This window comes from Rhinatrema bivittatum, unplaced genomic scaffold (assembly GCF_901001135.1).
Source record: "Rhinatrema bivittatum unplaced genomic scaffold, aRhiBiv1.1, whole genome shotgun sequence".
Classification (NCBI taxonomy): Eukaryota; Metazoa; Chordata; class Amphibia; order Gymnophiona; family Rhinatrematidae; genus Rhinatrema; species Rhinatrema bivittatum.
The window spans coordinates 686720-712515 of NW_021820356.1; the positions used below are offsets into that span (position 1 = coordinate 686720).

General features: G+C 45.2%; 1 protein-coding gene across 1 annotated transcript in view; it reads left to right on the plus strand.

Moving 5' to 3' along the window:
• The window catches only part of TIMM44 (translocase of inner mitochondrial membrane 44), a 71741-nt gene extending 46387 nt beyond the window's left edge, over positions 1 to 25354 (plus strand). The window contains exons 10-13 of the mRNA XM_029585995.1: positions 9663 to 9713; positions 15700 to 15789; positions 22807 to 22917; positions 24552 to 25354. Of these exons, the coding sequence (XP_029441855.1) occupies positions 9663 to 9713; positions 15700 to 15789; positions 22807 to 22917; positions 24552 to 24671 (372 nt within the window). The 3' untranslated portion in view covers positions 24672 to 25354. The remainder of the gene's footprint in view (positions 1 to 9662; positions 9714 to 15699; positions 15790 to 22806; positions 22918 to 24551) is intronic.
• Positions 25355 to 25796: the final 442 nt, after the last annotated feature.

A 25796-nucleotide genomic window follows, 5' to 3' on the forward strand; every position in this document is an offset into this window, starting at 1 on the left:
AACTCGTTACCTCCAACCAACTCAGAAAAAAATATTGATTACAACTGATTATATAGGCTGGTTCTTCACTTTCCAGTCCTTCAAATGTCTCAGAACAAAAAACAATCTGCATTGTCCCTGAAAGAAAGGACGAACTGAAAACAAAACCACAAGTGGGGCAGTCCAGGGTGGGATTGCGGATTGGCCTGACTTCCTTAGAGGAAAGGAAATTACTAGGTAAAAAGTAATTTCATCTTTCTTTGCACTCAGGCCGGCCAGTCCACAAGGGTGGATTGTACCAAAGTTACTCCCAAAATGGGTGGGAACCTGGCTGCACTCCTGTCAACACCACCTTCATGAAGGCCTCGTCCTCTTGAGCTTTAACATCCAAGCAGTAATCCTTGGAGAAAGTATGTAAGGAGGACCAAGATGCAACCCAGCAAGTCTCGGAAGGAGACAACAATTGAATCTCCGCCCATGAGACTGCCTGCGCTGTATTGGATTGTGCCCTGACTTGCCTAGGCAATGGTACTTCTGCATCTACATGGTCTGCTATGATAAGCTCTTTAACCAAACAGGCCACTGTAGCCCGCAAAACCGATTCTCCATGTCTACCTCCACCGTGCAGGACGAACAGCGGATCAGTCTTCTGCAAGGAGCGGGCACCCTCAGGTACTCTAACAGACATTGCTTCACATCTGAGGCACATAACGATAGGCATTCCCATTCATATCTGCCCTTGTCCAGCGCCAGCAGGGATATAGACTGATTCAAGAAGAGCTCCGACACCACCTTTGGCAAAAAGGAAGGAAAAATCCTAAGCTGCACCGCTCCCGACTTACAGCTGTGAAATGCACCTTGCCGAACATACAGCAACCAGGAAAACCGCTTGCAAGGTAAATAGTCACGAGGGGAGATCATGCAGGAGACAAAAGGTAGGGCCTGCCAAAAATTTCAACCCCAGGTTGAGGTCCCAAAGTGGCACCAGTAGATATTTGACTACCTTCAAAAATTGAGAAACATCTGGATGGGAGAACAAAGGTCTGCCATTAATATGACCTCTATAACATGCCAGTGCTGCAACCTCAACCTTCAAGGTGTTTAGGGCCAGATTCTTAATTAATCCTTCCTGCAGAAACTCCAGAATTAGCAGTATTTCCATTCTGAGAGGGTGCAATCTCTCATCCTGCACCAACTTTCGAACACTTTCCAAACCCTGGTATAAGCCAGAGATGTAGAAACCTTCCTAGCTCGAAGTAGTGTCAACCCCACTGGTGGAAAATAACCACACCTCAGCAGTTGAGCCCTCTTAAGGGCCAAACCATAAGACAGAATTGACCCGAACTTTCGTGCATGATTAACCCCTCTTATAGAAGATCTTTCTTGACCAGTAGCCTCATAAGACTACCTATCAGTAAGCACTGGAGGTCCATGTACCATGGTCTCCGTAGCCAATCCAGGGCCATCAGAAGTACGATTTCAGGATGACTCACACTTTTCCATATTACCTTGCTGATTATTGGCTAAGGAGGGAATAAATTCAGTATCTCGCTCCGTGGCCACTGTTGAATGAAAGCATTGATTCCCAATGTCCTCTGGTCCTTTCTGCGACTGTAGAACCGTTGCTCCTTTGCATTGTTGCAACTCACCATCAGATCCAGATACGGCTGACCCCATCAGGAGACTATGAGCTGAAAGGTGGCATCTGCCAGCTCCCACTCTCCTGGATCTAATGCATGTCTGTTGAGAAATTGTCCCTCACATTCTCTCTCCTGGTAATGTGAGAGGCTGATAGCTTCTGTAGATGTTGTTCTGCCCATTCTATGAAAACATCTGTTTCCACTGACACCTGGTGACTTCTGGTTACACCCTTATGGTTTACATAGGTGACTCTCATGGCATTGTCTGACATCACCCTTACAACTCGTCCTGTCAGCCGCTCGATGAACCATAGCATGCCAAGCAAATTGCACAAGCTTCCAGTTGATTGGTCCACTGTCATTTCTCGGCATTTCACCAATCTTGTGCTATCAACTCTCGACAGTGGGCACCAAACATTCCGGGATTTCTAAGGGTTTCCATTGCAACCACCACTGCATGTTTGCGCTCTCTTCCAGCAACAAGGATAACCTCACAGTATACTCCTGTGACTGCGGATCCCACCATGACTGCAGAGCCTGCTGAAGCAGCTGCATATGCACCCTCGCCCAGAGTACCACCTCCACCGCTGCTGCCATCAACACCATCAAGTAGCCATCTTTTCCAACTAATTTCTGAACAAGAGACCCTAAAGGGAAACTTGGACAAAGACAACTTAGAAGTTGTTTCTTCTGACCACAGAAGGCGTCATGCCGCAGTAACAGAAGCTACTCCTCTAATGGTCGTATGCACCGTCACAGCCCACATAAGCTAGAAATGCAGCTCTTGGTTCTAAAGCAAGACTGTTATTGCTGCCCTCTCCTTGAGCCAACTGAATGAGATGCAAGCCTGCTCGAGCCTCCATACAGCAGCAAGAAGCTGTTTGCAAATGAATTGCCATCTCCTCAAATGCCTGCTTGAAGATAGGTGCAATCTTTCTATCCTGGGCATCCTTCAGACTTGCCCCTCCTTTCGGGGTGGTGATTTGCTTGGTGACAGCACACACCCGGGCATCAACCTTTGGGAATTGCAACTGCTCCCTTGCCTTCAGATTTAGGGGGTACTGGACCTCCAGTGATTGCCCGCCTCCCCCTTATAAAAATTTTCTTCCAGAGCATTCCACTCAAGGTTGGTCAACTCCTGCACTGGTTCTAGGAGTGGGAAAAATAGAGGACGTCTTGTGTAAGGTGACCAGGATGGGATCCTTCTTCCTCATGTCCGTAGCACTACTCCTGTCTACTCCAAGCATTTTCAGAATCTGAGTCAATAAACCCTGCAACTCGTCCCTATGGAAGAAACAGAGCAGAGTCCTTTGTAGATCCAAGTCAGGCGGGCTTTCACCTTCCTCCAAAGGTGAGGATTCCCTGGAATCATCCATTGGGTTGCCATTCTCTTCTTCCTCTACTTCAAATGGGCCTTCCTCTTTACGGTGCTTGCCTGACTTGGTTGCTAAGTGAGAAGGCCTAGGACTTGTCCCTTCCTTATGGGGCTGCTTAGCTTCCCCTGGGTGCTCTCTCAAAAAGTTTTGCAAACCTTGGAAAAATTCCAGCCAGGAGAAGGAAACTGAATCTGACCATGGGACCCACCTCTGTGGCCCTCCTCCCTGGTATGTCCCTCCCATAGGGAACAAGGGGGTAGGGGAACTGTCACTGGCCAGCATTTTGCCTCCTGTGCTCCCCTTCACCGAGTCCTCATTTTGCAGGGGGATGTCTCAGTGATGGTAAAATCCTTGGAAAGCAATTCTCCTTGAGTTTCTATGCAACACTGGCATAGGTGAAGAGAGAGTGTCGGCTGGACTACCCTTATCTGGCAAGCCACACAAATGGGAAGCCTCGAGTTTACATTTGTATTCATCCTGTACACTGCTAAAACATAGCCAAATGCCTACTGTGCATGGTCTGCGGTCTTGTGCGCATATGTGCATGTGTGGAACTCTAGGCTACAGCCTTACAGTGTGTACTCGCATGCCTGCTTGAGCACATGGGAAAACCCAGTCATGGTCTATCCTTTCCTCAAGCAACTGACAGGGATGGTGGTGCGGGAGTTCAGGAACACGAATGCCGACCAGACTAACACCAGAAGCACCGCCAGTATGCCGTTCCCACCACTCTCCCATAGTTCAATCGGAGGTGTGGTGGGGGGAGGGGGTAGCACTGAGGGGGAAAATGGCCCAGTAAGGAAAGGGAGAACACTTTTATTCCTTTCCAGATCATTTATAAATATATTGAAAAGCACCAGATCCCTGAGGCACTCCACTGTTCACCCTTTTCCACTGAGAAAATTGACCATTTAATCCTACTCTGTTTCCTGTCTTTTAACCAGTTTGTAATCCACGAAAGGACATCGCCTCCTATCCCATGACTTTTTAGTTTTCTTAGAAGCCTCTCATGAGGGACTTTGTCAAATGCCTTCAGAAAATCCAAATACATCACTTTTATCCACATGTTTATTGACCCCTTCAAAAAAATGAAGCAGATTTATGAGGCAAGACTTACTTTGGGTAAATCCATGCTAATTGTTTTCCATTAAACCATGTCTTTCTATATGCTCTGTGATTTTGATCATTAGAATAGTTTCCACTATTTTTCCCAGTGCTGAAGTTAGGCTCACTGGTCTATAGTTTCTTGGATTGCCCCTGGACCTCTTTTTAAATATTGGGGTTATATTGGCCACCCTCCAGTCTTCAGGCTAAAATAGCCTCTTTTGCCTCATTTTTTAACCATGCCGGTAATCGTTTTGCCTTCCTCCCATCTTTCTTAATGCATGGTATACATCTGGACTGCGCCTCTAGGATTGTATTTTTAAACAATGTCCATTCCTGTTGTACACTTTTAACCTTTGCAGCTGCACCTTTCAGTTTTTTTCTAACTAGTTTCCTCATTTTATTAAAGTTCCCCTTTTGAAAGTTTAGTGTTAGAGCTGTAGATTTATATATTTTCCCCCTTCCAGCTATTAGTTCAAAAGTGATCATGTTATGATCACTTTTGCCAAGTGGCCCCACCACTGTTACTTCTCTCCAAATCCTCTTGTTGGTTCCTGAACCAATTGCTCCATAAAGCAGTCATTTATTCCATCCAGGAACCTTGTCTTTAGCAAGTCCTGATGTTACATTTATCCAGTTAATGTCGGGGTAATTGAAATCTTCCATTATTACTGCACTGCCAAATTGGTTAGCTTCCCTGATTTCTCTTAGCATTTCATCATCTGTCTGACCATTTTGTCCAGGTGGATGGTAGTATACTCCTATCACTATACTCTTACCCAACACACGTGGGATTTCTACCCATATAGATTCTACTGAGCATTTAGTCTCTTGTATGATCTTTAGCCTGTTGGACTCTATACCCTAAACAAACAAACTTAATGGGAGTCTATATTTATTCAACCAAATAACACAATTCAAATACCAACATCATTATTGTGGAATACCATACACTACATACACCACACCCTTGTTGGGCAAGGTTTTTATCCAGTGTGTCTACTGGGAAGAATATTGATCCAGTGTGTTTACCATAGGAGGCGATATATTTGATCACTCATGGAAGACATCTTGTAATTGGGTTGATCGGGAGTGGTACATAGTACATTGGATTTCACCCACAGCAACATATGCCATCTTCAGTTTGGACTAGACAGCAGTGTAACTTTAGTCTATTTATTCCATTTACCATTACAAGGATTATGACATGAACCTACACGTTGGAATAAGAACATATTGATATGCAGATTGTATATATATAAGGGTGTAGGGTCCTCTTCGATTGTCATATGTATGGAGAGTTAATGGATTATATCATATGGATAAAAAATTACCTAGTTCAATTATTGATGTATCAAGTTGTAACATCGTGTATAATTTGTGCTAAAAACATTTTGTAGTAGCATAAGAATTTTAGGTTGATGTTCCTATTGTCTACAGTTATTGATGGTATATGTTTATATGCACTAGTTTGAGGATTTTATGTGATATGGTGAAGGATGTTTTTAAGGTGTGGATGTAGTATGAATGGGGTGTGGTGTATGTAGTGTGTGGTATTCCATTAAAATTGATGTTGGTATTTGAATTGTGTTATTTGGTTGAATAAAATATAGACTCTCATTAAGTTTGTTTCTGATATTATTGTGTATGAGAGTCACGTGTAAATTCACCCATACTTAGTTTACCATTTAGGACTCTATAACCTCCCAGATATAAAGTGCTACACCCCTACCAAGTTGATCCTCCCTATCATTGCGATATAATTTTTACCCCAGTATAGCACTGTCCCATTGGTTATCCTCCTTCCACCAGGTCTCTGAGATGCCAATTATGTCTATCTTATCATTCACTGCTATGCATTCTATACAATTCTTTTTTTTTTTTTTTTTTTTTTAGACAGGTAATCTCCATTAGGGAGATGCATGTCCACCATCTGCTGGAGATGGAGAATACTGACAGGCTGATGTTGGGGCAGGGCTATATATTGGTGATGTCAGCAATCAGTTGTCTGTCTCCATCTGCTGGTAGGACTGCATAAATCCACCAGTGTGGATTAGCCTGCCTGAGTGCAAATGTACATTTTACATTAAAAAAAAATCACAACTTCATTAGCAACAAATTCCTCTCTCTCTAAAAATCATAACTATTACTACCATGCTCCCTTCTTCCAAACTCTTCTATTCACAAACCTCAATATTGTACAACTTCCACAGGCATGCCCACTATGTACCCTTCTCACTGTCCATTACAACAACTCAACATACTCTGCTCTTCTCATCGTCCAACCTCACTCTGTTTTCACAACTCGGCACAATAAAACGAGTATCTACATATTGTATAGTCTTTAATAGAAGGGCGATAAACATATCATTTTATGATCGCAACTTTAACACAGTGCCCCCATGTACAACACAGATACTATGCTATCAACTAAAACTTTGTACCACTAATTCCTCCACACTTACAATTACTTTTCAAAGCAGCCAGCATCTAAACAGAAGGTGCCATCTCAGAAATAGCCACATTCACATGGCTTTTCTGTGAGTGATCTTATATTGAAGAGAGAATTTGTACGGAGGTCACTGAGCATTCTGACCCTGACATTAGAGGTATTGTGATGTCATTGTATATGAGAAGTCAGTGTCACTGTAGATGGGAAGGCATATGGTTGAGAAATACCTGCGAGCTGCACAGGTATAGACAGGCTCAGGACAGCATCAGATCCCTGTAACGACCCTAAGACTGTCGTGGATTGCCGGAGGTAGGGACGCCCAAATTTTATCTTCTCTCTCACTCACATTTATTTATTTATTTATTTATTTAAAAGTATTTCTATACCGTCTTTACAAACAGTGTTTAGTCAAAACGGTTTACATATATCAAAAAATAAAAGGAAAATAAAAGCAATTAAAATTAAAATAGGAACAATGATGATTGAAAATAGATTGACGTATAAAATATCAAATTACAAAAATTTGTCATTAATATAAAATAACAAATTGTTTAAAATAAAGTAGGTAGCATAAAGAAATCAATAAACAGAACAAGAGATCGTTGGGTGCCTAACTGAATATATGTGTTCTGGAAGTGTGGAATGATTATTTAGTGGGTGGTATCTGAAATGCAGTTCAGAATAAGTAAGTTTTTAAAGATTTTTTTGAAATGCTTAGGATTAGATATGGATCTGATGGGGTCTGGTAAAGCATTCCATAGAATGGGACCTATGACTGAGAGAGCTCTTTTTCTAGTAATATCAAGACGGGCTTGTCGAGGTGAGGGAATGTCAAGAAGGTTTTTTTCCAAAGATCTTAAGTGTCTAGTCGGTTTGTAAATTCGAAGAATGGAGCATAAATTGACCGAGTTGGGAGTGTAGATAAGAGAATGTATAATGGACAAAATTTTAAATTGTATTCTATATTTAACTGGTAACCAATGTAAAGACTGAAGTATTGGGGTAATGTGGTTTTTTTTTGAGGAGTTTGTTAGGATACGTGCTGCTGCATTTTGGATTAGTTGGAGTGAGTGAAGTGTGTTTTCTGGAAGACCTATATATAGAGAATTACAGTAATCCAATCCGGAGAAGATGAGTGATTGAAGAATAGTCCGAAAGTCGTGAAAAAAAAGTAAAGGACGTAGCCGTTTTAAGAGTTGAAGTTTGTAGAAGGAGTTCCTAGTTAACATGGATATGTGTTGTTTTAATGAAAGGTCTGTATTGATAGTTATGCCTAGATTTTTTGCAGATTTTGAAATGGGGATGGTTGTTCCATTGAATGTAAGTTGAGAAGGGGGGCCTATAGATGAGTCAGTGATTGATGAGAGGTGAACTATTTCTGTTTTTTTTTGGATTTAATTTCAGGCGATTATGGGATAACCATGTATCGATGGTTGTAAGATATAGTGATACTAATGATAATGTGTGGGTCCAGGAGATGTTATATGGTACCATGAACTGTATATCGTCAGCATAGATTTTGAATTTTATATTTAAAGAGGCTAATATGCGGCAAAGAGGTAGCAGATAGATATTGAAAAGAATAGGAGATAAAGAAGAACCTTGTGGAACACCTGATGCAATGGAATATGGATCGGAGGAGTAATTGTTTATATTGACTTGTTGGATGCGGTCTGATAGAAATGAAATAAACCATTGTAGTACAGTACCTGTAATGCCTATAGATTTAAGAATGGAAATGAGTATTTGGTGATCAGTGGTATCGAATGCTGCTGATATATCCAAGAAAACAATGATGTGATCCGTATAAGAGTCAAAAGCCCGGAATATAGAATCAAAGGAAGTTAGGAGAAGGGTTTCAGTGGATATACACTAACAATAACACATTCATTCTCTCTCTAACAATAACACATTCATTCTCTCACACACTCCCTTTCTCTAACATACACAGGCTCCCTCTCCCTCACAGGTACATTGTGTGTGTGTGTGCCTGTGAGAGCCTATGTGTGACACATGGGCTTTCACAGGCACACAAAGATGCGCACACACACACACACACACACACACACACACGCTCTAATACAGACACACATAGACTCTGACACACACATGCTCTCAGTAACTCATACACACATACACATGGCCTCCTGTTGTCTTCGGGCTGTGGTGGGATAAGCTCCACTATGGGCCTGCGGGCCTCCTGACGTCTTTGGGCCGAGGTGGGATGAGCTCCACTACAGTCCCGTGAGCCTTCCTGATTGGCAGGGGAGGGGGGGGGAGAGCAGAAGTTGTGTGTATGCGCAGGCGTGCACACGCAAACAGAAGATGGGTTTCTCCAACAGCCGCCGGTGGCTTAAGCGCCAGTGGCTTGCAGCCTCTCTCCTCCTTCGGCTGCCGGCAGCCCCGTGGCCTCGCCTGCTGCCACCGGCTCGCTGCCTCCCCCGGGTGTGCCACCCTGTGCAAATGTACGGTATGCACACCCGGTCGTGCCAGGCCTGTCTCTTGGAAGAGGATTCCTTACTGTGGGTCAGCACCTAAAAAGGCCCTTCTACCTCACAAAACACTTCCTGTGCTGCTCTCAAAACTTGGGTTGACAACCAATTTAAAGAAAACAAAACAAAACAAAAAAAAGCCAGGCCCTACAAACCTAAAAATAAGTCTTAAAGTTTTATTTAAATATGTTTGTTATTAATTTTGAGATTATAAGTATATGTATGAGTGTTGTGACCTGTTTCAAACATTTTTTTGGTACTGAATTGCGGAATAGAGAGATATGTAAATAAATAAAACTGAGCTTGATAACGTACAGGAAATTGTAAGTCTCTGGGTAGGGGGGGATTTTCGCTTTCTGTCCCTCCTGCCATTCTGGCTGCCATATTTTGAACCAGTTGGAGTCCGAACAAAATTATTCGCAAAACCCATGCCCAGTGCGTGACGGCAATGCAAATGAGAGCTGGCCAGAATGTGGATTACTACTTTAAGGTCAGCTGTGTTTGAATGTAATTAGTAACCAGTCGAAGAGTAGCAAGATGCCCACATATTATCCTATATGTAATGTGACTTGACTGCTGGACTTAGGTCTCTGACATTTCTCTCTCTCTTTTGTCAAAGGCAATGGTCAGAGGTGAACTGGATATTCTCAAAGACTGGTGTTATGAAGCGGTAGGTAGATATAAATTGACTTAAGTATATTATGGGTAACTGAATTCTGGATGCAATTATATCTCATATAATTACACATTTAGATATTGGTTTAAGGATAGAAATGCTGTTTTAACTGTTAATGTTTCCATTTTTACATTGGGTGTTTTAATTGCCTTGATCTTAAGAATTTTGATCCTGTGTCTCTGAATAAGGTAATGAATTGTAGTGGTTTGAGTTTTTATGTATATATTGAGGAAATTGTATTTTATGTTCTGTTTTTCTCACTCCACCTTGTGTAATTCTCTTTGAAAAAGCAGTCTATAAGTCAAATACAAACATATATACATATACAGGCCGTGACTAGATCCTGCCTGCTGGTGCTATAAGAACATAAAAATTGCCATGCTGGGTCAGACCAAGGGTTCATCAAGCCCAGCATCCTGTGACCAACAGTGGCCAATCCAGATCACAAGTATCCGACAAGGTCCCAAACAGTAAAGATCGCGCAGTAATAAGCAGTGGTCTACTTGGTTAATAGTTTATGGTTTCTCCTGCAGGAACTTATCCAAACCTTTTTTAACCCAGTTACACTAACTGCCTTAGTCACATTCTCTGGCAGTTAATTCCAGAGCTTAATTGTGTGTTGAGTGAAAAATAATTTTCTCTGATTTGTTTTGAATGTGCTGCTTATTAACTTCATGGAATACCCCTTAGTCTTTGTATTTTTTGAAAGAGTAAGTAATTGATTTCTTAGCATACAGGCAGATGGATTCAAAACCAGTGGGTTATGCACCTCTAGCAGCAGATGGAGACGGAGCAAACCTGACATCACGGTGTACATATACCCCTGTACTGACATCAGCCTGCCAGTATTCTCCATCTCCAGTAAATAGTGGATGTGCATCTCCCTACTATGGATTGCTTACAAAATTTTTCAAAGAAGAGAAGGAGATTTATTCACCCATTTCTTCTGTGGTGTGATACCTTATGGGTATGATACTGCCTCCGTCTGATTTTACTAAGCCTGGTTTTTCCCAGCCTGGTGTGGGAATGGAAAAAGAGTTGCCAGAGGGTATTGCCTGATTTTGGGGCTCCCCTAACTGGTTTATCACCGGAAGAAGGTAGTTCAATGGGTGTAGGTCCGATGCTCCCTGGTTTTGGCATGGATCTCTCTGCCTTTTCTTGGGTAGAATTCTTTTCAAAGACTGCAGTCCTTTCTTCAGGAGCTGTCCTCGGTCAAGGCCAATCTTAGGTCAGGATCACAGGCAGTGGATTCCCGCTCACCTGTTGCTGCGAGTAAGCGTCGGAATACACCTAGTTTTCCCAGGACAAGCAGGATGGAAGTCCTCACATATGGGTGACATCATCAGATGGAGCCCCGTCACGGAACACTTTTCTCAGTTTCTAGAACTTTGACTGGCACACTGAGCATGCCCAGCATTCCACTAACCCTGCAGCCACCAGGGGTCCCCCTTCAGTCTCTTTTTTTTTTTTCCACGCAGCAGTTGCCTCGCAGCTTAGGAGCTCTGTGAGAAATTTCTCACAACTTTCCTCACGGACTTATTTGAAGTTTATCTTAAAAATCCCCCATCGGGCTCCGTTCCCCTGCGACACTCGGTAAGTGCTTTTTCCGGTACTTGCGGTCAGTTCCCGGCGGCTTACCGCTTTGGTGCCAGACGGTCACTGACCGCGTGTCCGTCAAAACATTTTGTCATGGTAACTGGGTTTAGAAAATGCCCCGAGTGTCCGAGGACCATGTCCATAACGGACCGCATGAAGTCTGTGTTTTGTGCTTAGGCCCCTCGCACGACATTCGTCGATGCTTTAGTTGTGCACAGATGACCTCCAAAGGCCATCGTGCTCACCTGGACAAAATGGAGCAGTTATTTCCTTCAAAACGCACTGCTCCTTCAACGCCAGTTCAAGCGCCATCAACTGTGGAGGGTCCATCGACCTCTGAGACGATTAGCCAGGAGCATCGTGGTCAGGGTGACCGTCCATCATTGGCATCATCGTCCTCTGTGCCGGGGAAAGACCGGACTGAGCACAGAGGGAAACATCAACATCGGCACCGACAGGCATCCCCAAATGGTGCTGGCACCAATACCCCGCAGCAGCATTGACTTCCATCGAGCCGCCTGCGAAGAGGGCCCAGGGAGAGGAGCCCCCATCCTCCTCTGGACCTGGGCCCCCTAGCCGTTCCCAATGGTGCCTGGCACCGAGCCTCCACGGGCCTCTGTGGAGGCTCCGGAGACGCCTAGCCTGCCTCCTACCCCAATCGCCATGCCATCCATGTTGGCTTCCCGGGAAGAATTGGACCGCATGGTCCAAGAGGCAGTGCTGAAAGCCTTTCGAGGCTTCCAATCGCCGTCTGCGCTGGTCCTCATACCGGCCCCATAACCGGCTCCCTCGATGATGGCAGTGCTCCTCGAGCGCCTCAATATGCTCATCGGTGCCTTATTTACTCCTCTGCCACCGGATATGCTGGCATCGAGTCATCCATTGAGGCCTCTGCAGGTCCTGATTCCATTACCGGGTTCCTCGGAGGAGGAAGGATAGATTCCCGGCCACGTCCCTCCACGGGAAGCGTCAATGCCGGAGCCCATGCCAGGGCCATCGGGGCTACCGGTACCCAAGCGCACCTCATCTACTCTGATTCTATCGATGCCTTCCTGCCCTCTCGACTTTGGCATGCTTACTCCATCGGGAGCTCCACCAGGAGAAGGAGAAAGTCCCTATAATCCATGGGACGATGCATCCTCAGATGATTCATCAAGGACGTCCGAGGATTTGCTCTCAGAGCCTTCACTGCGGAGGAAAGGCGAAGATCTCCTCCAGAAGACCTCTCCTTTGCCAGTTTTGTCAAAGAGATGTCTGAGTCTATACCCTTTTCACTGGTTACTGAGGAAGATGCTCGCCATAAGATGTTGGAGATCTTACAGTTTGTAGATGCTCCAAAAGAAATAATGAAAATACCAGTACATGAGGTTCTTTTGGATCTCATCCACCGCCTGTGGGAACATCCAGGTACGGTACCCCCAGTCATTAGAGAGATGCCATCAACCTGGTTCAACGAGCCCCAGGTTTTCAAAAAAGTCAGCTGCCCCACCACTCTGTAGTCGTGGAATCAGCTCAGAAAAAGGCTAAACGATCGCGTCCACATTCCTCTGCTCCTCCTGGTAAGGAGCAGAAGGCATTGGATCCGTTGGGACGCAGAATTTTCCAAGGGTCCATGCTGATATCGTGAATTGCAGCATATCAATTATACATGACCCAATATACCAGAAATCTCTGGAAACAAGTCCAGGAATTTGCGGAGACGTTGCCCCAACAACAACAGGAAACTTTGTCCTCCATCCTATAAAAAGGAATGGAAGCAGGCAAACATGAAGTCGGAGCTGCCTACGATTCTTTTGAAACAGCATCCAGCGTCTCGGCAGCGGGCATCAGTGCGAGATGCTGGGCCTGGCTTAAAGCCTCAGACCTACGCCCGGAAGTGCAGAATGAACTGGCAGATTGGCCCTGTACTGGAGATTAACCTATTTGGGGATAAGATCCAGGACGCAGTGACCCAGTTAAAGGACCATCATGAGACCCCTGCGCCAGTTGTCAACTGTCTCCCCAGATGTTCCTTCTGTAGCCCACAGGGTCACGCGTAGAGAACCCAAGAAACAATTCTAAAAGCCATGCAGATACTACCCTCCTGCATCCCGTGCACGACTGGCTCGGGCACCTCAGAGGGGACATGTGCAGCAGGTGAGAACAGCTAGACCACAGCCAGTTCCACAAGCTTGCCCTGCGTCTGGATTTTGACTCTTTTTTTTTCTAGAGAGCAGTAGCCATATTCCACGGACCAGTGGGTATTGTCCATCGTAACCCACGATTACCGTCTGAATTTTTCAAAAATACCCCTGGACTTCCCACCCAATCCATCCTGGAGTTGGGACGACCACACAGGAAAACTCGAGTCAGAGCTCTCAACCCTTCTGTCGGTCAGAGTCGTGGAACCGGTTCCACCGAATCAGCAGGGGAAAAGGGTTCTATTCCAGATATTTCCTTATTCCAAAAAAGACCGGCGGCCTCCGGCCTATTCTGAACCTCCGTGCCTTGAATACATTTCTTCGCAAGGAACAGTTCAGGATGGTATCCCTGGGCACCATACTTCCTCTACTTCAACAAGGGGATTGGCTCTGCTCTCTGGACCTTCAAGACGCATATGCCCATATTGCGATCTCCCCTCCGCATCGCAAATATCTGCGATTCGTGGTGGGTCACAGTCACTATCAATACACAAGGTACTACCATTCAGCCTAGCCTCGGCGCCTCGAGTCTTTACGAAGTGCCTGGCAGTCGTGGCTGCGCAGTTACACAGCAGAGGCGTAAACGTTTTTCCATGCCTGGATGACTGGCTCATAAAAAGCCAGTCAAAACAAGGAGCCCTCGACTCTCTGTCTCACCATAAGGCTTCTAAACTCATTGGGATTTCTAATAAATTACCCCAAATCCCAGTTGACACGTCTCATATTCTCTCCTTTATAGGAGCAGACCTAGATACGACACTGTCCAGAGCATTCTTACCCAACGACTGTGCGACTACGCTGAAAGTACAAAGACCATGGGACACACAATGAAGTTACTAGGTAATACATTTAAAACTAGTAAGAGAAAAAAAAACATTTACTCTATGCATAATTAAGCTCTGGAATTTGTTGCCAGAGGATGTGGTGAAAGCTATAAGTATAGCTGTGTTTAAAAAAAGGTTTAGACAAGTTCATAGAGGAAAAGTGCATTAACAATTATTAAGGGAGAGTTGCAGAAATCTGCTGCTAATTCTTGGGATAAGCAGCTTGCCAGGTACTTGTGACCTGGCTTGGCCACTGTTGGAAACAGGATTCTGGGCTTGATGGACCTTTGGTCTGACCCAGTATGGCAAGTCTCACGTTGTTATGGCTCCCGTAGGAGCCTTAGGAGAGCTGGATAAGAGAGAGACACTACATGATTGTTCTCTGATAACAGATAGGAAGGTGTAAGGTGAAGAATTCAGCATGATGGCTTCTTAACGGGAAGGAGTGAGGCAGTGCATGATGAAGGCTTGCAAATGAGAGCTGGAAGAAAACGATATTGCCCAGATATGGTCACTCTGAGCTTCGCGCTTGTGTTATGACTAGATGCATTCTGTTGGTTAAGCAGATGCTTTACCTGCCCATGCACCATAGAATACTTACAAATACCCGTAAAAAAAGATCATATCACCCCCCATCCGCAGAGATCTCCACTGGCTCCCAATCTACTACCGTACCATCTACAAGACCCTCTCCAACATTCATAAAAACTCTACACAACCAGAGCATGCGATGGCCAAATGACTCCATTCAATTCCACACCACTAACAGACCAACCAGATCCTCCTATAAAGGTACCCTATGCCCCCCCCCCCCCAAGCTTTCCCAGCTTAACAGCACAAAAGAACCTGGAATTCCGTGCCAGCCGAACTGCAGCTTGAACAGTGCTCTCTGATATTCAAGAAAAACCTCAGTACTTGGCTCTTTAAGCAAGCATTTACCTAATCACTAATATCTCCTGCTCCACCTTGTTTTTTTTCTCCTCATAAGGCTCCCCCCCCCTTTAGCTTTTTCTCTCCCTCCCCTTGCATTTCCTCTTCTCCTCCCCCGTACCCCCTGGGAACCTCGCCGCACGCTATTGATGCTTCTCTTGTTTTTTTTGTATACTTCCAGTTGTATTTGTAACTTTTCAGTTGTGGCACCTCGCATATTGTTTACTTCCTGTATTTTTATTCCCTTGAATTTCTTTAACCCCGTAATTTTATGACCGCATCAGTTCCATGTATTTCTCTTTCTTTGTTAATACGGTTCCATGTAACCCGACATGATGTGCCAACGAATGTTGGTCTGTAAAAGCCTTTAAATAAATAAATAAATAGATCTTGCTGAGGAGGCTTTGGTTCCTGTGTGTAACAATGGTTTTCGTGTGTGTTTATTTTCAGGCATACAGCCAACTGGCTCATCCGATCCAGCAAGCCAAGGCTTTGGGTCTGCAGTTCCACTCCAAGATTCTGGACATTGACAACACTGATGTGAGTCCACGCTTACAGTTGTAGAATATCACATTGCAGTAATAGCAATATTTCCATCTTGTCCTGCCCTGACAAGTGGGTTATTTATCTTACCAGCAGATGGAGGTGGCCACCCTTTTTCCCCTGTGTGACATCACAGCCACTGCTTAGGAGGCGGGGCTAGCAGCAGGAAGCCAGGATTTTCTGTCTCCAGCAGACGGGAGGTCTGGATGGTGCAACAGCTTGACGATGGATCAGTGATCAAACCCCTGGGCCAAGGCCATTGGTTTCCTGCCAGCAGTGTGAGCCCGTGACCGCTTCCCAGCCTCTCTGAGGATGTTGGTTGAGCTTGATCTGGGAGAAACTAAATTAAAATTAAAAAAAAAATTTGACAGTGATGAGAAGCCAAAGTTTAGCCCCCTGCTTCCGAAAAGTGCTTGTTCCCTCTCTGTTGCTGAGGGGAAGTTTGCCTGCTCCTGAGCCCTGTTTCTGCCTCTACTTCTCCTGTCCTGTCTCACGGGGAGGTGGTTATTTAGTGCAGGGAGGCTTTCGGCAGGAGTGGCAGGTTTGCTGTATGCATCTGCCGGGGGTGAGTGGGGCAGCGTTCTCTGCGGCTGCAGGGAGGAACTGGTATACATGTTGTTCTTTTGGAGCCACATGTGAGATGGAGAGCTTGGCCCTAGGTTTTGTGCCCCTGCACAGCCTGTGGGATGCTGAGGACCGCAACTGAAAAAGGCCTGGCCTGGGCGCGCACAGGGGAGAAATTGGTTGCCCGCGAGTTTCTTTGGCGCGCTGGCTCTGGAAGGCCCTGACAAATGGTTGACTGCTTGGGCTCCAGAGTCGGTGGCTGTTTTGGATAAATCTGCGTGGTCGAGCCTGAATTTACACGAAGCAGCTTTTGGCCCGGGGAGAACATGATTCCCCTCCCCCCCATGTTGGTTCCCGGGGGGAAGGCCTAGAGGGGGGGGCCCTATGGAGAGTGTGGCTGCCTGGGTTCCAGGGCCTAAGGGGGGATTATTCTCTGGAATTTTTTTCGCTTTCTGCAGGTCAGGAGCAGGGCCGTGTGGAGTTCCCGGCAAGTCTGGAGTCTCTTCGCCATCTCTCTCCTCCCGGTGCTGGCCAAGAAGGCACGGCTGGCTATTGAAGTCCTGGGGCCCTCATGGGGGGACCCCGGGAATGTTGAGGAGACCAAAGATGCAGATAGTTTTGGCATCGATGGAGGAAGGGGAGATTCCTCCTGGGACGATTCAGTGATTTGTCTGTTTTACTGGGACTAGATGGATTGCCTGATTGATCAGTTGATTTCTTGTCTCCAATTGGAAGAATCCAAGCCGCAGGATGCTTCAGTGTGAGATTCAATAATTAAGGGGAAGTGCAAGATGACCGTCGCTTTCCCAGTACACCCAGAGGTCGAGGAGATGATGTTTGCCGAATGGGAGTCATTGGAGTCTGGTTTGCGGGAGGTTAATCTCCTGCAACGACTGTATTCACTCCCTCTGGATTCAGTGCAGAGGTTCTTTCAAGTTCTGATCATAGATGCCCTGGTCATGGCTGTGACCAGGTGTACCACTATTCCTACAGGAGGGGTCATGTCCCTCAAGGATCCAAAGTATAGGAAGATGGAGCCACCTCTGAGGAGTCTGTTCATCTTGTCAGCGAGGGCAGTTCAGGTATCCATCTGTTTGGCTAAGGTGGTCCGGGCTGTCCTGGGATGGATTCAACAGCTTCCAGAGAGAGAAGATGTGGCCAGGATGGAATCTGCAGCAGCCTTCCTGGCGGGCACACTTTATTACTTGTTCCTCTCGTTTGCAGGCCCTGTCAGTTCACAGTGCACCGACTTTTGTGGCTGCATAATTGAACAGCTGATTCTTGGACTACGACATTTCTGGGGAAGTTACCCTTTTAAGGGCAGATTGCTGTTTGGGCAGGATCTGGACCAACTGGTGAAGAATCTTGGAAATCCTAAACCCCCAGCGCTTACCAGAGGAGAAGGGCCGCTCCTTTTATAGAGGTGACAGAGATCGGGGGCAATTTTGCGCCTCCAGGCAATACCAGCCAGGTAGGCAATTTTTGGTGCCTTCTCTACTACCTTCAAGAGGTCTGAGTCAGCCCTTTTGTGGGGCCAGAAGACAGAGGACTGATGCAGATTCCTCGACAGGTGCCGATTAGGTCCTCCTCCCGAGGTTTCGTGGATTCACTCACTCTCTTCTGACTCCTGTGGGGGGGCATCTGCGGGAGTTCTTCAGGGAGGAGACTCACATTATGTCTGACCAGTGGGTATTGGAGATTGTTTGCTCTGGTTATGCGCTCAACCTGGGTTGCACCATATGGACATTAAAACCTCTGCAACTGCTCCAAAACGCAGCTGCGAGAATTTTGACCAACACTAAGCGAAGAGATCACATCACGCCTATACTAAAAGACCTACATTGGCTTCCAGTTAATTTTAGAATTCTCCACAAATCTCTCACCATCTTCCACAAAAACATCCACTACCAGACTCCCCTAGACCTGCCACACCCTCTCAAATTACACTCTTCGGCTAGACCTTTAAGAGATGCCTATAAGGGATCCCTTCATGTTCCCTCGATCAAAATGGTACAAAGATTAACCATCAGAGACCGGGCTTTTTCAACAGCAGGCCCCACCATCTGGAATACACTACCCCCAGACCTCAGACAGGAAACCTGCCTCATAAATTTTAAAAAGAAACTCAAGACTTGGCTGTTCGGTCGAGCCTTTCCGGTCTTTTAGACTATATTCTCCTAAGATATTATCCAATCAGCTTCAATCATCTCATATTACTTCATAAACTAGCAGAGTGTCATATAATCATGTTATAATGCTAGAGTTATTCTCCTGAGGTTGGCTCCAAGCCCCTTCTCTCTGTTTATATCTCTCTACTTTGGTTATCCTTCTCTTCATTTCCAATTCCAAGTTACTCACCCTTGTTATAATGTAACTTTTTTACCTTCTGCTTCCAATCTGTCTCCTCTTTGAGGTTTGACTAGTTACTGTTAATGTACTATCGTTCTATGTAAACCGAGTTGATTTGATCTGTATCAAGAAAATCGGTATATAAAAACCCTAAATAAATAAATAAAATCTTTGATAGCTCCCTATCCACTCCGGCCAAGCGATAGACTGTTCATGAAACTTGAAAATGCAGCTCTTGCAGTGGTGGTAGCAGTGCCTCTGTTTAGAGCGAGGCTGCAGCCGTTACTCATGGTGCCCAAGGACGGCCCCTTTCGCCTTAGCCTGGATCTCAAGGACATGAATCACAGTTTGTGGGTATTGCATTTTTGTATGGAGATACTGTGGTCCATGGTGCGCCAGGGGGAGTACCTATGTTCATTGGACCTGTTGAAAGCTTACCTGCATATTCCTATTTGGGAAAGAGATCAAAGGAACCTCTGTTTTTCGTGTGATACAAGAGCACTTCCAGTTCCGAGTGTTACTGTTCAGACTGGTGATTGCACCAGGCGTGTTCACGAAGGTGATGGTCATGGTGGCAGCATTTCGACACAAAGGAATCTCAGTCCACGTGTACCTCAAAGATTGGTTAATACCAGCGCTGTCTCATGAGGAGACAGAGCGCATGATTGGTTGAGTGGTAGAAAGTTTGGGCTGGGTAGTCAGTTTAGACAAAAGTATTCTACAGCCTATGAAAGCACTGGAGTATCTGGGAGTGAGGTTCAACAAACGAGTGGGACAAGTGTTTCTCACGGATGAGAGGGAGTGCAAGATCCTATGTCCCCGAGGGCACTAATCTACAGAGAATTTCGTCTAAAGTATGAGCACCCAAGCTCATTGAAAGAAACCACTATAAAAACATCTCTTAAGTCAGATAAGCCAGGAATCATTTACAGCATTCGGAAAAGATGGTACGCCAGTTCATAAAGGGCACAGTACTGAACCAAACTGGGATGGTGAACAATCTACCTAGAAGAGACGAATGGCAAATTCAGGGTTGAAGCATTTGAGCCATGAGACATTATCGGCACCGAAACAGCACACAGAAGCGTCAACACCGAAGCAGTGTGTGGAATTGCCAGTGCAGAAGCAACACTGTAGGGAAATACCAGTGCAGGAAATAAATTCTGACTCAGAAATAGCCATACGGCACTGGCATGTGCTCGCTCTCTCTCCTTCATCGGACTCGTACTTGTACTCAGAAGCTATTCATGTAGGAAGAAGGAATACAAGAAGGAATACAAGAAGGAATACAAGAAGAAAACGTCAAGTAACATGTCCTCACCTCCTACTCTGAAACCCCAAACAAAGTCAACAGAGCTTATACAGCCGGAAATTCTACCACAGCAACCTGTTCAAGAATGTTCCATATTGATGCAGAGACTGTAGGCAGACTTCATAAACACATACATGAAACAGCTTCCTGATCAACAAAAAATCTGAACCCTAACTAGAGCTATTATGAGAGCACCTACAATCAAAGCTCCCATCCTCTTAATTTTAGAAAAAAAACCAGAAGAATTTAGCAGAAGGGAAACTAAAACCTGAGTCCTGCATAATAGAAACAGATATATCGTCCCAAATATTACTACCTGGGACTACCCTTAACCATAAGGCTTGGGAGTAACCTGCACGGAGTGGTAGTTAACACCATAAAAACTTGCTGGGCAGATTGGATGGACCATTTGGGTTTTTTTCTGCCATTGCTACTATGTTACTGTGAATCCACCATCTAACGACACCAGAACAGCCTGGAATCTGACATCACAAGAAGACTCCACATACCCAAACTTTCTGCAAAAGATGTCCGATGCAATCCCATTTAGCTTAGAAGAAGATGAAGATATGACCGACTTACAGAGAGTGCCAAGATTCATCCAGCCGCTGAGGCATGACAAATTAATGACGGTAGAAACGAAGATCTGGAAGACACCTTTCTCTATACCATGTGGTGGCCAAGAACATTGATGTGAAGTGTAGGATACAGAAATGTCCAAGGAATAAAGAGATACAACTCCCTCATGATTCAATTATTGTAGAATCAGCAATGAAGAAAGCCAAAAAGATGAAAATTTACTCAAATTACTCTCCAGGGAAAGACCCAAGGATCATCAACACAGTCTGTAAAAAAAAAAAAATACCAAGGGCACATCAGATTAGAATGATTCAGTGTCTATAGAATACTCTCAAAAAGCTCCCCAAGCATTCTACGAAATTGCCAGAAGTATAACCTTCTTACAGCAAACTTATGGCAGACATAAATGATTATGCAAAACATATAACACACTTAATATTCGACTCCTTTGATGCGGTTGCAAGGATATTTGCAACAGCCATAGAAAGACCCTTACAGGAGACCATATTATTGTGCCTAAAGGAGAAGACTGAATCCTTACTGCTTGTATAGGAAATGCCTAATTATCATACAGCAGTAACACCAACCACAGTCACTAGTAATGGCAGCACACAAAGTGAATTTCGAGCACTAGTTGACTGTCCACCATATACTCAGATTTTCTCTCTAACAAAATAATGTTGAGAATACATAACAAAATTCCCATCTAAAGTACTGTCGCCATTTTTCATCTGAGCCAATAGGTCACCTTACCGTGTATTCTTTCCGAATATATTCACCATTAGCTGAACAAACTACATACAGTGGATTGCAGAAGGGCATTGCTATTCTATCTGAATAGAACGAAATTGTTTAGAAAATCATCCGGATTGTTTGTTTCAGATATCAACAAACTAGGTTCCCAGTTAAGAAACAGATACTCTCATCTTGGCTGTCTCAGTGCATCTCATTCCGCATCTTCAAGGCAGGAATTCCACTTTCGCAAAAGATAAAAGGCTCATCAAGTAAAAGCCACAGCAGCCTCGGCAGCCCATATGAGTCCGGCTACTCGTCAAGACATTTGTAAAGCGGCCACGCTTCCACTAAACGTTACTGCTTGAACCAGGACTCTCATAAAGGTAGTAATTTTAGCCCGGCAGTTCTTCCAAATTAATTTCATTAATAGCTTCTGCTTCCCACCTTCCACTTTTTATGGGCTTAAAAAATAAAAGAAAAAACCCCCCAAAACCAAGGAGTTTCAGAAACCCTTAGCTTGGGATTCCCCATTTATGTTGACTGTTGGCTCTGCTTGTCCACGGAGAAAGTGATGTTGTTCTGTCCGTAGATGTTCTCCATCGGGACAAATCAGTTCCACAGCCCCACCTCCCCCCCCCTGAAATTGCATCTACAGCGTGAGAAGGCCTGAAGTCGTTCAAGCAGTGGCAGCTGTGCAGGAACTCCCGCACGTGCTCATATATACTTTTTAGTTAGTAAGAGCTGGGAGACAGCTTTTTTTTTTCCTGCATCGGCACCATTAAATGACTTCACCCACTTATGTGGCTGATTTATTCTGTTGATCCCAGAGAGCACCTGTTTTTACAGTAAGCAACTTTGCTTTACCCCCCCCCCCCCATTCCCACACCACCTGGCCTGCAGAATGTCCTGACTAGCCAGGGGCATCAGTGAACAGTGCTTGTCTGTTACTGCTTCTGCCTCTGCAATCAGAACCATGCAGGGCCATGTAGTCTCACGAGACCCGCTGGCCCCGTGCCGCTCTGATTAGAGGGAAGCTGGCAGAATAGCTTAAGTGCTGCTTGCTGGCAGATGCAGGATATGGGACATGAATCTGCCAGTGGGATGGGGGAGAAGGTGGAGCATGGAGAGGGAAGGCGAGTATACCACAACGTTCTGGGTGTACAGTAATATGAAAAGATTGGGAGGGCTGCTCTAGAGTGTACATACTTAGGTTCTTAAATCTCATTTCATAATACTGATGGTGTGGATTCTGCACTGTCTTGGTAGCCTTTCTCTGGACACCTCCACACTGTTTCAAAGATACATATTTTCAGAAGAGGTCTCGCCATAGACATGTATAAAGTCGTCATTACTTTTTTTTTTGTGCCTCTAATTCCAGCTTTCTCATTGACTCCATATAATCTTGAAAAAGTCGCTGTCTCCCTTTGCTCACCCGATGGGAGAATAGGTAAATCACAAACGTTCTCTTCTTGCAGCTGGCGATGGGGAAGATGATGGAGCAGGGGCCTGTTTTAATCATCACGTTCCAGGCCCAGATTGTCATGGTGATTAAGAACCAGAAGGGTGAGGTGGTGGAAGGAGACCCAGTAAGTAAATCCAGTTGCTTGCTTTGCAGCTCACGTAAACGAAGAGCAAGTCCTTTTCTCTGTGGCTTGGGTTCTCTAGACAGAACTTGAAAACGTGTGCACCCCTAGCCAGGGCAACCCTAGCTTTATGACTACAGGAGCACCTGGTCACCCAGGCAGGAAAGCATCAGTTTTGATTAACGCGTGCCCATGAATACTAACAGAGTAGTGGACTTGTAGGCAGAGTCATTTTGCATATCCCACATGCTCTGCTTCATATTGTTGTTTGCATCTCAACTCGGCTATGCTCTCTGTCTGAATTCTGTGCTTTAGTTGTAATCTTCTGTTGGATTAAAGATCTGACCATTAAGATGGTTTCTAATATCCTATAAACTATGTGTCTTGAAGTTCTCCAAAAGCTGACCCTCTAGAATGACAGGATGCCTGGGTGGCACCGCTCAAAACCATCCCTGCACCCCTAGGGGTATAAAACCCAGACCCCAGTGCCCTGCTTTCCATGCCCCCGGGGCATCCACCCCTCAGAAAAGAAGGGAGACTCAGACAGTAATTGCTAATGAAATATCCTTGACACTGAGTTTAAAATCAACCTTCCTTGCAATAAAACGAAGACAGAGAGACACGTGACTTTATACTTGCATCTAAGTTTTATTCCCATGGGAATATTACTGTTTTTGAGGGGACCAAGTGTGTGGTGTTTTTATGTTTTGGGGATTTTATTAAAGTTTTACAGATAGTTTCACTTCTTTCGAGATTTTCAAGGTATTGATTACAGAGCAATAAATTTATGACATTTCCTACGGTTCTCATTAGTAACCTGCCTAGCAATGAATCCCAGGTTTAAAAGAGAAAACATGCCATGCTTTTTGTTTTGAGACCAGCACAGAGCTGTTTTTAAGTCTGTCCTTGTATATCCCTTTAAGTGTCAGACTGTCCTAAGCTAGCAATTTCACAAGGTTACCAGAGCCCCAGTTCCTCTGGCACAAACTGAGCCAAGCCTGTTTGTAGCCCACTGCTTATTTGCCCCAAAGAGGCTTACAGCCTAAATTAGTGGATGGGGGAGAGCAGATTGAAGGGTACAAACCGGATATAGGAAGTTAAGGGAGTTGCTGAGGGTCATGCAGGGTGTCCGGGTTCATTGCTCTGGGCTTTACGCACTACATTTAGTCTGCCAGCTCTTCCTGCTGTGTCTGTGACCGACCCTGTGCTGCAGGGGCTATAACTGCTGACCTACAGAATACCAAAATGCTTTTACGAAGTGATTTATCTCCAGCCTCTCTCCTACCTCCCCCTCCCTCCAGCTGGCGGCAGCTTCTCTCGGGCCTGTGCCTGGCTGCGGTGCCAGGGGCACAGAATTTTAGGCACCTGAGTGACCTGGTGCCTAGGATTTTTTTTCCATACCAGCCGAAGGGTATCGCCAAGATTCCTGGTTGGGTCGTCTACATTTATTCCCATTTCTGTAGATAGTTTTTCACGTTCCTTCCATTTGGCCCAGCGTACTGACCACCCGTTCATTTTGAGGGCGCTTTCCCTCATGTGGCCTATTGATGGTATTATCCCAGACCCCTTAGAAGCCCACAGCACCTGTTTGATTCTGTTCTGTACGTAATTGCATCTTCTGTTTCTTCCTCTTCCAGGAGAAGGTCCTGCGGATGCTGTACGTCTGGGCGCTGTGCAGGGATCAGGATGAGCTTAACCCCTTTGCTGCCTGGCGCCTCTTGGACATTTCCGCCTCTAGCTCAGAACAGATTCTCTGATTGGCGCTGTAGCCATGCAAGGACGGCTGACCACTCCCCACCTGATGCACATCCCTCGTGCAGTATTAGCGAGCACTCTGGGCATGGCCTGTGTCACCAGGGTCTGCCCGCCCGCGTCGTCTGCTCTGGTGGGAATAGGGCTCTAACAGAACTTTCCATCATGTTTCAAACAATTAACTTTCACCAGTTTCAGCCTGAGACTTCCTCCATCTGAAATCTTCATTTTAAAAATATTTTATTGCACTTTGTGGGGATGTCTATTTTTTTTGTTTTACAATATTTGATTTCTTACTGAGCTGCGTGCGGCCTCAACTCTTTGATCACCAGAGGACGCTCCCCCCAGCAGAAGCTGCCATCTAGCTTGGGTGCCAACACCTGTCAGCCTGTTCCTTCCACCCCAGAGAATGCTACCCGGCTCTCTTGGTGAAGTGCATTTGGATATAGAAGAAAGATGCAGCATCCAAACGATTAACGTCTTGATCTGCTGGCCTGAGGACAGTGAAAGCAATGTGTACATGAAACACACACTGCATGGGTGTGGGGGTGCAGATGTGTGCTTCTCTGGCAGGACGTGTATTGAACTTCAGTGTCTGGATATATTCCTCAGGCTTCGCTGTCTTCTGCAGATAATACAATTGGTATAAAAACTGTGGCAGAGCTAGGTCACTTAAGCTGCCTTTTGATAATGTGTCAGTTTATTCTGTAAGATAGGTGAGGCATTTTTCCAAAGACTAGCTTCTAAGTAGTCTCTTGTTGATAGCGATGCCCTACTGAACGAGACTGCAGTACATTCTGTATTAGGTTTGTAGGTTGTTGCTCCCTAGGTGATACAGTCACTGGGAATATAATTATGTCCCAGCTGGCACAGATAGGGAAAGCCAAGCTCTTTTCCCTGCTTGCAGAAGTCACCATTAACACTCAGGGGATGTTAGCTGCACAGATAAGGAGAGAATGATGCCCTCTGTCTAACATACAAACTAAGTAATTGACTGATATTTCAAGACACATTTTCAGCTTGTGGTTCATAGAAACATAGAAATGATGGCAGAAAAGGACCAAATGGTCTACTCAGTCTGCCCAGCAAGCTTATGGTAGTAATTACTGTGCCATACAAGCCACCTTTAT